General features: G+C 29.5%; 2 protein-coding genes across 2 annotated transcripts; one reads left to right on the forward strand and one right to left on the reverse strand.

The window, feature by feature from the left end:
* Positions 1-1,385: 1,385 nt before the first annotated feature.
* Positions 1,386-3,508, reverse strand: LOC145014786 (uncharacterized). The gene is made up of 10 exons (XM_078973228.1): positions 3,488-3,508; positions 3,125-3,392; positions 2,928-3,021; positions 2,728-2,855; positions 2,526-2,610; positions 2,299-2,434; positions 2,057-2,142; positions 1,732-1,852; positions 1,498-1,600; positions 1,386-1,417 (listed from the first exon to the last, which is right to left on the reverse strand). Exons 1-10 carry the CDS (start codon positions 3,506-3,508, stop codon positions 1,386-1,388), a joined length of 1,074 nt encoding a protein of 357 aa, XP_078829354.1.
* A 2,207-nt stretch (positions 3,509-5,715) lies between these two features.
* Positions 5,716-7,713, forward strand: GPAT3 (glycerol-3-phosphate acyltransferase 3). Its single transcript, XM_078976505.1, has 2 exons — positions 5,716-6,470; positions 6,738-7,713. The coding sequence occupies exons 1-2, from the start codon at positions 5,763-5,765 to the stop codon at positions 7,641-7,643; spliced, it is 1,614 nt and encodes a 537-aa protein (XP_078832631.1). The 5' UTR covers positions 5,716-5,762; the 3' UTR covers positions 7,644-7,713.
* Positions 7,714-17,808: the final 10,095 nt, after the last annotated feature.

Below are 17,808 nucleotides of genomic sequence, written 5' to 3' on the forward strand. Positions count from 1 at the left end.
ACGAAGGTGATTATGGTTAATATTCATTTCGTATTTGGTGAGACAAACAACTCAAATGCGAATGAACTAAAAAAAAATGACTGGAACATGCGAAGAAAGAGGGTGAATGAAGAATGTGAATTTTACAGTAGAATGCGAATTGGGGAAGAAAGCTAATAATTTCGCATTTTTCTTATACAAATTGATTGATTGATTGATTTGTCTTAATTGTTAATTGCGATATATGAAATACTTATCAAGTTAGGGGCAATATGGTCATTTTGAAGTAAAAGAAGCCTTGGTTATTAAATGAATCATACGAAGGATCTGTTATTTGATTTTGGAATTGGGGCGAATAATCGAACGATTTGGAGTTGTGAATTTGATTTTGAAAAGCCAATCAGTTGGGTTCGCATATGAAAACAGATAAGTTTTGATTTTCGATTAGCAATTGGGTTAATTGGGTTATTGATTGAGGGACGATTCGTGAAGAAAAATGCGAAGTCAAGAAGGACTGTGAAATGTGATTTGTTCAATATTGGAGTCAAATGCAGTTCACGTGTTATTATGTGTTTAAGTTGATTAGGGGTAAATAAGTTAGTTAATTACAGAGATAGTGTAAATACAGAAGTACATTTAGGTAAAATAAAGTGGTATGTCAAATAAATTGATATGTAAAATGAAACATATAAGTAACTGCATAATTACACATATGAATGTAATTCTTCAAGATTTTGTGGGAATAAAGCAATGTAGTTTAAAATAAGTTGTAGGAAAAACAAAATAACATGGCAAACCAAATTATAGGACTACAAAAAAACCCAATGGTCCGAATGTACTTTCAAGAAACAAAAATGACAACCATGAAATCCCAAAAAAAAACATTCAAAACCAAGAAAGATAAAAACGTAAACGGCTTAGGTGTCTATGATGCGAAATCAAAATTAAACACGAAGTAAGATTGTTTGTCGAAGTAAAATGCGTTTACTTTTCTTTCTTGGGTACCAAAAGAGGAGTTGGTTGTTCATCTGGTGGTGACAGTCTAGGATTTTCAGAAGTAGACAAATTCTCCATTTCATCAATATCTATGCATGTAGCAAGGTTTCTTTTCAACTCAATTGGTGTAGAAATGAATTTTATAGGACTTGTTGCAGTTGACTTGTCCCTAGCACATGGAGTTAAATTTTCACCGGTCTGTGAAAAAGAATCCTAAAAAAATATTTAGTTAGTTGTTATAAATTAAAACAAAATATTTGAGAAATATATTTTAAAAACTAAAACCTTGAGAACTTTGGTGTCATGAGAACCAACATCTGAAGAACCAATCAAGAATGAATCAGAATTAGCAGGCTGTATCACAAGATGAAAACAAATGATATTGAGTCAGATATTGTTGGGCCAATGTGTTAAAAAACAAAATATAATTGTTGAAAAAAACCTGTGAAGTAAGATTATTTTTTTCCAATTCATCAATTATGTCTGCATTCTCGGTTAATCTTGATATCCCATAAAGATTACTTTTATTATCGACATTGTAACGTGTGATATCAATCTTAATTGCCAACTTTCTGTCCAACACAACTTTCAACTCCATTGGATACAATTCCAAATTGTTGCCAAGCTAAAATGTAAATAAATATCATTAGAAAATTTGTATGTAAAATATATAATGCCAAGTTTTAGGCCAACACAATTGTAAACACCTTTTGAAAAAAATCCAAACTGATGCTAAGTTAAAATATAAAATAATACCTTCTTGTTTTTATCATACAACTCTTTAGCTGTGTATTTGAACAACTTCTTTGCTTCTTGGTCAAATAAAGTTAAAGTCAATGTTCCTGTGTTGTCTTGAACCCGAAGTGGGATTTTAAATCTAAATAAAGTATAAAATTATATTATATTAGACAATTATGATAAACATATATTATTATTATATAAAATTAATATCTAATACCTTGGAATAACCGAAATTTTGATATTTTTGCATTTAAGATTAGCACATTCATAAGTAACGATTTCGGCCACTTCATGAGAACCATCAACCTTATCAGTTGAAGACTCTTTTTCTTTTGCTGACTTTTTGCAGTTGCTACAAGCAAGGTAATACCAACGTATATTTTGACGTATTCCCTTAACAGTACCAACAATAATGACTGTCTTTTCCTGGATATTAAAATAATGCTCATTTGTTAATAAATGTTATTTTGCGAAAGTGTATTTTAGTTTAGTTATAACAATATACTCTAAATATGAAAAAACATTTAAAATTTAAAAACATAAGTGCATTAAACTAACAATTTTAAAAATAATGTAAAGTACCTCCAAAGGTTCAAACAAGTCTTCAATGTTAGAAAACAAATGATTTTTCAGAAAGTCATCATGTTCTGTGTCTTGTTTTGATGCAATCATTTTAATTCCACTTGATGACAGTTGTTGTCCATTTTCAGAGACCAATCTGTTCATTTACAACAAAGAAATGATTTAAATTTATTATAGTATGAAATAAATAAATCTGATAATACATAGGAAATTCTAAATGAAAATACTTGTTTTTGTAGATTGTAATTTCATCGATATCATTGTTTATGAAAACCCTACTAACATCAAAGTAGGTGGATGAAAAAGGACGACCTGCCAAAATAAATTTGATTATTCAATAATATATATATATATATATATATATATATATATATATATATATATATATATATATATATTAGATTATGCTTGTTAAAAATAGTTACAAACCATTAATAAACTTCACCCTGGCAAATTGAACAATAACAACAACTGGAGCAAGGTTGTTATTGTTAGCAAGAAAATCATGCATGTAGTATGCATTATGACCCCACAAAGTTATCTTAAGCTTAGTATCCCTGAAATAATAAACAAATATTGTAAATAATATAAATGAAGCTATATTACTTGTTTGTAATAATGGTGAATACTCTATATCTTGAAGATGCAAGAGCATCTTGTGTTTTGATTTATCTTGTTCTAAGGTATCCATATGCCCATACTCAAAAATGTGTCCAATAATATCTACAAAAGCAAGGAAATATAATTTAATATAAAATATCAAATTGTAATACGAAGAAAGAATTTAGGATGTTATATAGCAAAAGTTAATATTAAATAAACCAACCAAAAGAGTTTGACTCCAGGATGTTGTTAGAAACGATAGTATTGAAGTCAACAAAATGAAAGCCATGTGCAGATCCAGAAAAGTTTTTCCAATCTTTTACAATTGTATCGTGATAAAAATTTAGTTTTGATTCCGGATGAGCAAACTTAAATTTTGAAGTATTTGGTGCGACGTTAGGTTTCTTGACGTAAATTGAACTATCCTCTTTTAAATAGCGCTTGAATTTAGGAAACCATTTCTTCACACATGATGCATGAATTTTCCTTCCCTAAAATAAATGAATTAATAAATATTTAAATATAATTGCTTATGAGTATGAATAATTTTTTATAAAAATAATAATTGAATACATCCATCTTATACCTCCTCATCCATCAAAATCATTTCTATCGAGTATGTGTCGTTCGCATCAAATCTTGACTTTTGAGTCCAAAGACGTATAATCCGAACTTTAATTGTGAAATCGTCCTTGATTGAGTCAATTTCCTTTATAGGAGTAATATGTTCCATTGTACCTTGCAAGTTAAAAAAAAAAAAAGTTTACATTAAATTAGACAATTATAATCAGCACACAGAAAAAAACAATCAAACAGTCAAGAAGAAAGTACATTGGTATTTAATTGACACTTATAATCTGTAATGAAAATAAAAACAAAATTATATAAAAAAAAAAAAGCAAACATTGAAAATGAAAAAGTAAAAATACATACATCAACCAAAAAGGTAGTAGATTGCCATTTTATTTGATTTTGATGGATACAAAAATCCATTGTTATCATGTGTTTAACTTAATTAGGGGTAAGTAAGGGGAAACACTTAATTGAACTTTAAAATTTATTGTTTAGATTAAAAAAAATTCAAATAGCCAAAAAGAAAGTACATTGCCATTTAACTGAGTGGGAGGGACATTTTAGGCATTTCTAGCATATAAAAAGAAAACATATACTATGGACGTTTTAAATTTATTGTTTACATTGAATTTGAAATTTATAATCATCAACCAATAAAAAATTAAAAAAAATAAAAAAAATCAAACAGCCAAAAAGAAAGCACATTGCTATTTAACTGATATCCCAAAAATAAAACATATATTTGTTCTAATTAATGTTTTTTTTACTTGTTAACATATGTGTCAAAAACTTTTCTCTTATACATAACAGGGAAAAAACAATCAAACAGCCAAGAAGAAAGTACATTGCTATTTAATTGACACTTATAATATGCAATGAAAATAAAAAAAAGTTATATTAAAAAACCAAACAGTCAAAAAGAAACAGCAATTAAGTGGAAACAGTAAAAATACATATATCAACCAAAAAGGTAGTACGTTGCCATTTATTTGATTTTGATGGATACAAAAATCCATTCTTATAATGTGTTTAAGTTAATTAGGGTAAGTAAGGGGAAACAGTTATTTGAACTCTAAAATTTATTGTTTAGATTATAAAAAAATTCGCCAAAAAGAAAGTAAATTGCCATTTTACTAATAATGTATAAAGAAAACATATATTTGTTCTAATTACCTACCTGTTTGTATTCTTAAAGTATTTGTGAGAAAACTGATTTTGATTATTATTAAAGTATTTGTGAGAAAACTGATGATTTTAAAACTTGAATAGAAAACTACTGACATCTACTTTTCACATGATGTTAACATAACATTAAGATCATTTTTTTTATAAAATATAACACGTGTTTTCCTTTTTTTACACTAAAGAATCAATGTTTTTTGTACTTGTGAACATGATTATGCGATTTTTATCTTTTACACTAAAGAATCGATGTTTTTTTACTTGTAAACATATGTATCAAAAACTTTTCTCTTATACATAACAGGGAAAAAAACAAAATATAAAACTGATGAAACAGAAAAGGTAAAGAACAGTGTAGTTTTGCTGACCTGATGATGAATATGTCACCTCTGAAATGTAACCTAACGATGAATATGTGATCTCTGAAATCGTATTGAATAAATCACGTTAACAGGAATCGTATTGACTTCTCAAGTTGTATTGAAATATATCATCTATGCGTAAACTGATTGCCTGATTTTTAGGGATTGACACTATATGGAATTTAAATTGATTAGCTGATAATGGAATTTAAATTGATTAGCTGATTTTTTGGGATGGATATTGCATATTCGACAGAAATCAATTTTAAATTTCCTGATTTACATATTTACTTATTTACTTATTATTTACTTATTCATAATTCATGTTTGCTGATGTAGAAAATGTTTTCGAACAGAAAGCCAAAGTGGGAACTTCACTTATAATATATGAGCGGGAAAACGTAAGGTGGAGAGGCTAAGGGACTGCCAAGTGGCGTTTTCAGTACTGTTTTATTAGTAGAGAATATATATATATATATATATATATATATATATATATATATATATATATATATATATATATATATATATATTCACCTTTTTTGTTAGCTATACCTCTATAATCTTATACCAATTCAAGTCAATCATGGCATTCCAGTCTCCAGTCTCCACCTCACGGTTGCATTTATTAGGTTAGAGAGTGTCAACTCGTTAAAAATAGAGTATTCGAATGCCTTTTGGCAACTCGACCGCCATAAATACCACCATTTGGGCATACCTTCCATAACCAGCAATTACTCGAAAATGGTATTCAAGGCTTTACCTTACTCTCTCAGGCTTGTTCTCTTCGTCTCTCGCCTTCTACTCAAACTCCACCAGAACCATACAAAAACTCTTAAAAGAACCCTAAGCAACTCGCATGCCTCCAAACTCAAATCACAAACCCCCGTTTCTCTAGCTCAAGATTCCGATCTTTCGCTAAAGACTTTGATCTTCGATGTCGAAGGAACACTTCTAAGATCTCCTTCGGTGTTTCCGTACTTCATGTTGGTTGCGTTCGAGGCCGGAAGTTTGATTCGGGCTTTTGTACTTTTCTCTCTGTATCCTCTTCTTTGCTTGGTTAAGGAAGATGTATCTGTCAAGATTATGGTGATGGTTTGTTTTTTTGGCATTAAGAAAGAAAATTTTCGAGTTGGAAGCTCGGTTTTGCCTAAATTTTTCTTGGAAGACGTTGGTATGGAAGGGTTGGACATGTTGAGGAGAGGAAGGAAGAAAGTTGGCGTCAGCAAGTTGCCACAGGTCATGGTCGAATGTTTCTTGAAAGACTATTTGGAGATCGATTATGTCTTTGGAAGAGACCTTGTGGCTTGCGGAGGGTACTATGTCGGTCTCATGAAAGAAAACAAGAACATTCTAAAACGTCGTATTAACGATGTATTAGAAAAAGATGAAGATGCCACGGTTTGCTTCTCAAACAAGTGGATTAAGCACGATTGGATCATGTGTAGCAAGGTACTTCTTCACTCTATATATACATTCGTACTTTGCATTTAGAAACATATATACATGCATGTATATGTAACATTTGTTGAAGGGGCAAAAGTTAAAAATAAAAATAAATCTGAGGGTGCAAAAATTAAGTTATTTAGTTTCCTAGTACTAGATTAGTTTCAAGATGATTGACTTTTATATATATATATATATATATATATATATATATATATATATATATATATATATATATATATATATATATATATATATATATTTTATGTACAGGAGGTTTATGTGGTTACCAATGGAGAAAAGATAGCATGGCAAAGTCTTCCAAGAGAACAATATCCAAAAGCTCTAATCTTCCATGATGGCAGATTAGCCTTTCGACCCGAGCCATTGCATATGCTAGTCATGTTCATGTGGTTCCCTTTCGCGCTGGTTCTAGCCATTTCTCGAGTCATTATCGCACTGTCCTTGCCTTATGGTGCATTGATCCCGATCCTGGAGTTCACCGGTTTGCAGCTCAGGCTCACGAATCACAAGTCAGTTCAAAAGTCGGGTTCTGATCATGATCATAAACAACACAAAGGGCTTTTATATGTTTGTAACCATAGAACTTTACTTGACCCACTATACCTCTCTTTCGGACTCAAGAAACCATTCGCCGCTGTCACATACAGTCTCAGTCGAATGTCGGAAATCTTGTCACCAATCAAAACTGTCCGACTAACAAGGGACAGGGACCAGGACGCGAAGATGATGGACAAGATGTTAAAGCAGGGAGACCTCGTGGTTTGCCCCGAAGGGACAACTTGTAGGGAGCCTTATTTGCTGCGGTTCAGCCCTTTATTTGCCGAACTTAGCGATCGTATTGTTCCAGTGGCATTGGATACTCATGTTAGCATGTTTTATGGGACAACTGCCGGTGGATTAAAATGCTTGGATCCTTTCTATTTTATGATGAACCCTAGTCCTATTTATCGAGTTCAGTTCCTAGAGCAGGTTCGTGGCGTGTCTTCCAATTCGCGATGTGGTGATGCAAACTCCACAAGGTTCGATGTGGCAAATTATGTTCAAACCGAGATTGGGAAGACATTGGAGTTCGAATGCACAAGCTTAACGAGAAAGGACAAATATCTTGCATTGGCCGGTAACGAAGGGTTGGTTTCCACTAGTAAGAAAAGATGATTGATGGATGAGTCTGTATTAATTATTATATCACCAACTTAATTATGTTTATTATATTTTTCACTTTTCATACTGTATATATACATGGATATGAATCAGTATTCTTTATTTGGATTTGATAATAATAATAACTAGATTAACGACGGAACATAAAGTATATACATATTACATTAAAAGGTGGAAGAAGAAGAACAGGAATAAGTACAAAGTAATATACAAGAAATTGTAGAAAAAGAAGGAGAACATGGTAAAGAAAAAACCTAGAAAAAAGAATAATAGAATAAAATCGTTGAAGAAGAACAATGTAAATCATACGACTCAACTCAAAATCGCAAGAAGAACAACTTCAATGTAATCGTATATATAAGTTGTTTTTCAATAAGGAAATCATTATCTTCTAAAAAAATGGGATCCCAAAATATTACCTTGGAGATTTTCAGTTATTTATCTGGAAAAAAAATGATATCATTTATATTGAATTAAAATTTCAAATTAATTGACTTGCTTAATTTATGAGTTTTAAATTCAAAACCATTATCTGAAAATGATTCATTTTACGTGAGATATATCAGGAGATAAATTATAAATAATATTGATTTTATTTTTGACTCTTAAATATTTTGCTAATTTAATAGAATTAGATTAGATTTTATAGGTTAATGATCAAATTGTTGATATGCTTATTTAATGAGTTTTTTTTTTAAAAAAGAATTAAATAAAAACTAAATATGTTTGAATTTTAAAACAAGAGAGTTAAATTAGAAACAAATATTAATTAGAGAAACTAATATCTCGTATATAAATAGAATGATATGCTGTAATTGATAATGTAATTATTGAATTTAAAGATTCTATAATTAAATATAATTGTATTTGAATTTTATTTGAAAAAGATGATATCAGCAATCTAATCTAACGGTGGAAAACATAGGATTGAAATGCAATCAAAGATCTTGATTGCTTCATTGGTGAATTAAGGGTTTTCTTTTAATAATTTTTAAAGATATTTGTAGTATTCTTCGTAAAAAAAATGTTTTTTGTTCGATGTTAATTTTTTTTTTCCAATTCAACAATGATTGTATTATCAACAGTGAAGTTTGAGATTGCATAACCATCAACTTTGTTCTTCAAATTATAATGTAAAATTTGAATTTGAACACCAACTTATTATCGAAAAGTACATTCAAAGCAGATAGATAAATCTTCATATTACCCTACTAAAAATTAAAAAAAAATGGTTATAAAATAGATAGACAAAAGGTAAAAAATTAGTTTTATATAAATGAAGTTATTATTGATAACCTAATTAAACTTTTGAAGCAACTCTTGTGCGGTTTTTTCCAGAAGTTTCTTCGTGTCACGATCAAATACCGTAAGTGACAACACACCGGTAAAGTCTTGTAATTGAATGTTGATTTTGAAACTAAAGCCATTGATATAAACAAATACAGTAATATAAAATTAGAAAATTTAACTAAAGAGTATAATAATATGTATAAAAGAATTTTTGAAAAACATAGAACAAGATATATGTATTTGTTCATGTAAGTTGAAGTGTAACAATAAAAAACTTCTTCATCTTGCTTTTGGCCCCTTCCACAAGTTTTGTCATCATACATTAAAACGACTTTTATAACTTTCTCTTGACAAACATAGGTCAGCATATTAAAAAAATTAATATAAATGATATAATTTTGTTTCTATAACTAAATGAATGAAACTAATATACTTAAAGTAGATTGATTAATTTTTTTTCTTGACCTCTTAAGAGGAATACAGTAATAATAAGTAATAAGAACAAAGTAAATACAATAAATTGTAGAAGAAGGAAAATAGGGTAAAGAAAGAACCTAGAAAAAAATATTATAGAATAAGACTGTTAAAGAATAACATTGTAAATCATACGACTCAATCCAAAATCGTAAGAATAACAACTTCAATGTAAGCGTGTATATATAGGTTGTTTTTCAATAAGGAAATCATTATCTTCCAAAAAAAATGGGATCCTAAAATATTATCTTGGAGATTTTAGGTTATTCATCTGGAAAAAATGATATCATTTATATTGAATCAAAATTTCAAATTAATTGTTTTGCTTAATTAATGAGTTTTAAATTCAAAACCATTATCTCAAATTGATTTATTTTATGTGTGATATACTGGAAGATAAATTATAAATAATATTGACTTTATTTTTTACTCTTAAATATTTTGCAAATTTAATAGGATTAGATTAGTTTTTATAGGTTAATGACCAAATTATTGATATGCATATTTAATAGTTTTTTAAAAAAGAATTAAATAAAAACTAAATGGGTTTGAATTTTGAAGCCACAAGCTATAAATAAGGAAGTTAAATTAAGAACAATATTAATTAGAGAAACTAATATCTCGTATATAAATAGAATGATATGTTGTAATTGATAATTTAATTATTGAATTTAAAAATTCTATAATTATTAAAGATTCTATAATTAAATGTAATTGTGTTTGAATTTTATTTGAAAAAGATGATGTCAGCAATTTAATCTAATGGTGGAAAATATAAGATTAAAATCCAATTAAGGGTTTTCATTGTTTCATTGGTGAATTAAGGGTTCTCTTTTAATAATATTTAGAGATGGACATATTGTTTTATGTACAATTTTTCTATTTTAAATATAACTAGGTATGATTTTATTTAATTTATGCTCATGTAAAATAAATAATACGGACAAAACAATTACATATCTATTTTACGCGGCACAAATGACTAACGACATATAAATGTTGTTTCGTTAACTCCATTTTATTTTAGACATTTTGATTTTCATATAATGGGTTGAACGAGACGAGACTACAAACACTCCTCATTTCTGAGGCTCCTTCCTACCCACATCTATCTACACACGTCACATCTATTATGTTTTGTTTGTTTGATTGTTTGTTTGTTTTTTTAAATGACGGTGTTAATGGTTAGAAATTAGTATCATAAAATAGTCAAGAAGTCGAGACCTCTAATCTAAGAGGCAAACCTATACCATGTGCGCTTGTCCCACATTGTCACATTTGTTTGTTATGTTATCACTTTTATATTTATCACCAGATGACACATGTAAAATAATCATTAATCCCTTACTCAACGAAACCACAAATTAGTGATACTGCCTCATAGGGGATTACTCTCCACTATGTGATTCTATATCTTTGTAATAAATAAATAGAAACCTAATTAATTTACCTTTTTTTTCTATAAATAAAAGAAAAAATCAATACTGTTTCAAAATTATATTTCAGTTAATTTAATAATAAATGAACTTATTCAATTTGATTTATTATGTTTCATTATGTATTGATATTTATATAATGACATCAATATAACATATATAATTAATAACTAAATATAAAATGTTGATGTAATAATGTTTTACAAAATATGGAGATTTAGCTGGTTAAGTGGTACAAAAAATAAAATGTTTAAGGTAATAATGTTGAGTGAATATATAATAAATTAAAATTGAAACGGTGGATATAAGTTTTCGAATTGGTTAATATAAAATAATTAAACTAATATATATATATATATATATATATATATATATATATATATATATATATATATATATATATAAAGAGAGAGAGAGAGAGAGAGAAAAGAAAGAGAGAGAGAAAGAGGATCCGTTCAAAACTCCAAAATTATGAAAACACGAGACCTTTTTTTTTGAATTTTCTTTCCTAAAGAAGGGCTTAATGCATTAAGATGTTGTTTAATAAACCTAGTCATTAGGAAAAAAAGATAGATTTTTTCCGGATGCTTAAAAAAATTAAAAACCAACTACTAAGGTCTCCTATTTTATAAATATCTTTTATTTTCTCTCTCGCTATTTCTAGCACTTCTCTCATCCGTTGCTCCTCCAAGACCACTGGAGAGCCGTTGACCGTCGAATTTTCTGATCAACTGAACCACCACTAGAACGATTAGACCGCCATCTGAACACTTGCTCTCCATTTTCAACAGATTTTCTTACACCTCCTAGCTTCACCTCCACGTGTTGCTCGTCGGAAACCACATCCCTCCGCCTCTCCTCTTCCTAAAAGAATTTCCCCCGCCACATTGCTTCCTAACCTGCCTATTTCTGCCAAATTTGATGTAACATCCTGTTCTGGATAATTTTGTGATTTAAGGCCCGTGGGCCTTAATCCGAGTATGATAAGGTTTTGAGGCTTTGAAAGAGAAAGGTTTAGGCCCTTTTGGGATGTGGTAAGGTAGGTTGTGTGATAAAAGAGTTTGGTTTGTGCTTTAGAGCCCAAATGTATTGTTAAAGCTGCTGGTTCGGGCTTTTCATGAATTTTGGATCTGATTTCGAGTGGGCTTCAGGAGGATTAAAGTTGATAGAAGTGTAGGGCTTCTCGTTACCTTTTCGTGGATATAAGGATCGTCAGAAACCGATTTATAACGAAGAAGTTATGGCCTTAAGAAGTTTTGTGGTTTCAGGCTTAGCTGAGTACGATGGGCGTACACAAAGCATACGTTGGGCGTACTTTGGAGTACGTTGGGCATACTGAACAGGGGTGGTCGCGAATGTTCTTCAGAGTACGCTGGGCGTACCATATATACATTGGGTTTACGCTAATCAGACCTGAACCTTATTTTAGGGTCTTGGACCCTATTTAAGCTCCTTATCTCATAACCTAACCCTAATATCTTCATCCTCCATCCCTCAAAACCTAGAAATCGACCTTAAGCCTCCATTTGAGTGATTCTTGAGCATTTTGGTAACTTAGTGAGTTTTTGGTGCATATTGTGGAAGGAGTTCCTTGACGAAGCATTGCTTGCTTGGAGCTTGTAGATCCAAGCCCTAATCAGGTTGATCTTGCTCCAAAAAGCATAAAGTTTGAATCTTCATGGCTTTCTCATGTGGATTTAGTGGGGTGGTGACTTGTTATGTTTGGTTTTTGAAGAAGAATGAGCTTTGAAAGAGAATAGGTTGAGCATCTTGCTTTTGGATCTATGTTCTTCTCTTGTTGGTGCAACTTCCAGAGGTATTAAGTTTGAAACTTGCTTATTGTTGTGCTAGTTTTTGTTTTGGGTCCATTTTAGGGTTTTTGGTCCCAAAGCTTGAAGCTTTATGAGTTGTTGAACTCCAGAGCCTAATATATGTCCCTTTAAGTGTTTCTAGTGGAGAGGATTCATAAAAATGAGGACATGATCTGTCATGCAAAGGCTTAAAGTCACGAGCTTTATTGTGTATGAGCCTTTATGGACACCGGATCTAAGAGTATAGCTATGGTCTAAACGGATTAAGACCAAAGGAGTGGAGATAACAATCCTGGACGTACGCTGAGCATAATTCCAGTACATCGCGCGTACTAACCAAGTGTCCCTGATGGGCAATCTGAATCCGTAAGTATGCTGAGCGTACCAAGGGAGGTAAGCTCCGCGTAACCTCACTGTGGACTTTTGGGCTAAGTCTCATTTTGGGCCTTGAGTGTTCAGCCTGGAGTTTGGACTGGTTGCAATAGAGTTTTGGACCAGAGGAATGTATATATATATATATATATATATATATATATATATATATATATATATATATATACATATATATATATATATATATGTATGTATGTATATATATATATGTATGTATGTATATATATATATATATGTATATATATATATATATGTGTGTGTGTGTGTGCGCGCGCGCTTTGCGCCCTTGAGTGGGCTTGCCATTTAGATTTGAGACTTTGGGCATTGGGAGAGTCCATTTATTATTGCGCCTTGGTGGGCCCAATGGGTTTAGATTATTGATGGACTAATTAGTGGGCTACCTTTATACCTAATGAGTGAGAGTTTGGACTTAGTTCCTATGGGTGAATTGTGGGTTTGGCTCAAAGATAGAGGTTGGTGCGCAGGAGCAATATATTTAGGGGTAGTTCATCATCTGAGGTGAGTCTTCTCACTATACTTTACCTAGAGTGGTATTTATGTGTGACCAGAGGGTCTTATGTGCTTACCTGAGTTATGCATTTGTCTGTGTGATATATATATATATATATATATATATATATATATATATATGTGTGTGTGTGTGTGTGTTATATTATATGTTATTGAGACATGACTGAAGGATCCAATGAGCCATGGGACTGGAGGGTCCCACTGAGACACATAGACCGGAGGGTCTTACAGAGTTATAGCCTCGAGTGGCTAATGTGTTGTATGTGGTATTTTGGGGATCTTACTAAGCTTCGTGCTTACCGTGTTATGTGATATGTGTTTCAGGTTTTCTCAGGATCGAGGGAAGGCATCGGCTTGATTGTACACACCAGAGCAAGAGTTATGTTTTGAGGATCCTGGAGTACGAATCAAACAATTATGGATTTGTGTTTTCTAAATTAAATAGATAAGATTTTTGTGAAATGTGTTACGAGAATTATATGATTTTAAAATGATTTTTTTTTTTTTTGAAAATTTACGTTGTTACATTTGAAGCAAAAAGTCTCTAGATTTGAAGCAAAAGCCACCATAACCGCAACTCTGAGCAAAAAGTCATTTTATATGATTTTCCTTCGTGACTTGTTTGATTAAATGCTTCTAAAATAGACATTCATATCGATTTATAAAGATTGGTTTTCGTTTTTAACATGTGTTAAGTTTCTTATGTGAATCTTAATTGTTTCGATTTTTCATAAAAACAATCACATGTAAATGCTTATCATACCTAATTTTTAAAATATTATTTTTATCATTTATATGTGAATTTGACTAAATTCACCTATGGTTAATAATAAATTTATTTATATACAATCAGCAGGTTGAAATCGTAAAAAATAAAATTATGTGAATGTACGTAGATTGGAATGTAAATGTGAAATCTTGTTAAGCTCACTTGTAAATTCTATATATTTAGATTAACAATCATTCACATAGATATTTATCCTTTATATTCTTTATCCAAATGCGAATGTAAATTAAGAAGTAGATAAATTTGAAGGATTTGCGTACAAGATAACCAATAACATTAAATATTAATGATAAATTTTATGATATATTAACCAGTAATTCGTGAATTCTCGATAAGTGTTGAAAAACACTTACAAAGTTGCTTAAATATAAATTATCTATATAATAAATACTAGGTGTGAGACTCATTTAATACATGTGTTAATTTGAATATATATATATATATATATATAAATGTCAAAATGTTTAAGATCTTTTAATTTATAAGAAAATAAAAAACATAATAATAAATTATTATAATTGAAATATTTTTTATCTTTTAAATTTTAACAAATAATTTAAATAAATAAACAAAAAAAGTTTTAATTTGAGAATTTTAAAATTAAAATGTAAGTCTATTAATGAAATTGATATTCATTTATTACTATATTTATTGTAATTATTACATTAAAATATCATGTGAAATTTTTTAAAATAGAAAAATCCATAAAAAGATATGTGGAAAAAAAATTAATTCAAAATAACCACAAAATAACATTTGACAAATTAAATGAGTGTGTGACATGTGGCAAAAAAAAATATTTATTTATTAAAGTAGATGTAACATAGTTCACATTCACATGTAAATTTCAACATACATGTTATGTACAAAAGAATCAAAAGACAAGAAAAGAAATTCAATTTTATCAATTAATAAGAACGTCTATTGAAAGATGATTAAACGTGATCAATTTAAAAAAAATAATAAAAAAAAAATTAAAAAAAATACAAAGTGTGTTTATGCACGTCCAACTATAAATTTACAACACAAATTTTGGCATTTTGATTGGTTTTGCAACTAAGGATCTAGATTGGTTTATTGGTGTATTAGTTAATTATGGTTTTCTATTTAATATATCCCTTTCTCTCTCTCTTTCTCTCTCACACACACACACACCTTCAATATATATATATATATATATATATATATATATATATATGTTGGATTAGGTGTCTAAGCCCATAACTATAATTGGTATGTACTTGAATTAATAGCAACACACAATCCTTTTGGGTTGCCCTCAAACCTAGCAACGGGACAAGGAAATTATGAAAGAAGAGATATTAATTTATTATAAGATTAATAAATTAATATAAATGAATTTCTTAATATGTTAAAAGATTAATATATTAATAAGAAATCATTAGGTTTAATTAATTGTTAGCCAAAAATTAATTAGAATTAATTTTGGAGTTAAAAGAATTAATTATAAAGTGCAGGGACTAGTTTGCAATTAACTGATAGGTGAATGGAAGGATCCAGAACCCCCTTGGAAGGAGGTGGACGAACCCTAGGGGAAAACCTAGAGAATTCGTCCAAAGGGTCCAAGATAAGGCCCTTGGGTTTTGTTTAGGCCCTAAGCAAAGGATAACTAGGGTTTCCCCTAAACCCTAGAACCTTCAGCTATTTAAGAAGCCTCGTGGTTCACATTTTAGGTCACTGATTCTTTGGAAGAAACCCTGGCCAAAATTGCATACTCCCTCCCCTCTTTCTTCTACTTTTCTTCTTGCTGGTTTTGGGTGTGATTCCATTAGAGGCATGACACTTGTGGTGCTAAGCTTCCAAGAAGATCAAGATCAAGATCAAGGGAATTATCAATTATTTGCTATAGCAATTGAAAGGTATGTAACTCCTAAACCCTAGTTTGTTAATTTCGAAATTAGCCTCTCTCCTCTAGGGTTCTTGTTTTGCAATTCAAAGTTGTATGTTCAATAGTTAAAACATAGATCCAAAGTAGGTTGCATGTAAACTTAGGAATTGTTTTCTAGTTTATTTGTTTTACTTAAAACCCATCTATATATATATATATATATATATATATATATATATATATATATATATATATATATATATATATATATATATATATATATATATATAAAAGGGATGAGTTCATCGTAGAATCAAAATAAACCAAAACTCAAAGAACCGCCTTATTATCTATTAGATCCAATTAAGATGAATAAAGATATGGTGGTAAAATGTAAATGTTAATTAATTAAAAAAATTATTAAATCCCTTGAAAATTGGGCTTCATTAAATTCAATTAAATATTATCCAAAATTATAAAATCCTAGCCGATCAAATATATATATATATATATATATATATATATATATATATATATATATATATATATATATATATATATATATATATATATATATATATATATAATTTCATATTGACTTGTGAACATTGGCTAGTTGAATAACTTTTATACAGTGTGTTTATGTTTATAAATAAACATTTAATATAAAAACAAAAAAATGCTCATGTTTATAGTTATACATAGATGAATGTTACATATAAGTAGGTTAAGTAATGAACATCTATATAGAAATTAGAAACACATAAATTATTCATATTTGTCCACACAAAATATATGAATGTAACCATCATACATGAATATCAAATATATACAACGTGTCTATATTTATCTATATTCATAAATAAAATTTTAAATGAAACCCAATAACTTTCATGTCACTTGTGATTATAGGTCAGTTGGATCCTTTTTATTGCATATATTAATGAATATTTAAACAAAAACCGAGAATTTATTCGTATTCATACATATTCAGTATTAAATATATCCAAAGAAGCAAATTCACCACTTCCAAAAGTCAACTAACCTTTCATTGAAGTTATTGATTTATGTAAAACAATTATAACTAATATCATAAACAAGTTTTTGTGAGAACAAGTAATCAATACGCAAGGACAATGTTTGAAAACTCGAACATTGAGTTAATCTTTAAGATTAATGTCTACTCTTAATTAGTTGTTCCAATCAAATATGGTAATACTAGCTAGGACTTGAAGAAAAGATTCAACAAAGTACTCAAATATTAAATGAAGTAAACTAGGAGTATAATCAATGTAAAGACACTTAATGAACAAGAAGAATGTGGTGAAAGATCTTGACTTGAGAGAAAAGTGAAAGAGAAGTAAAGATAAGTTTTGCTATCTTCGGAGTAGCAACGCATGTATTTCTTGTAATTCAAATTACTCCTTAAATAGGCTAAGGAGGAACATTGTACAAACTAGGAAACATTCCTAGGATAGTCAGTCACTGATAAAATGATTATCTAAAAGACACATAAAGGAAAGTCCTATGAAACATTACATCAATAATAAGACAAGAAACAATAAATTCTTGAACAGACTGTAAATCT

The sequence above is a fragment of the Lactuca saligna genome, chromosome 9 (assembly GCF_052625555.1).
Source record: "Lactuca saligna cultivar CGN05327 chromosome 9, ASM5262555v1, whole genome shotgun sequence".
NCBI lineage: Eukaryota > Viridiplantae > Streptophyta > Magnoliopsida > Asterales > Asteraceae > Lactuca > Lactuca saligna.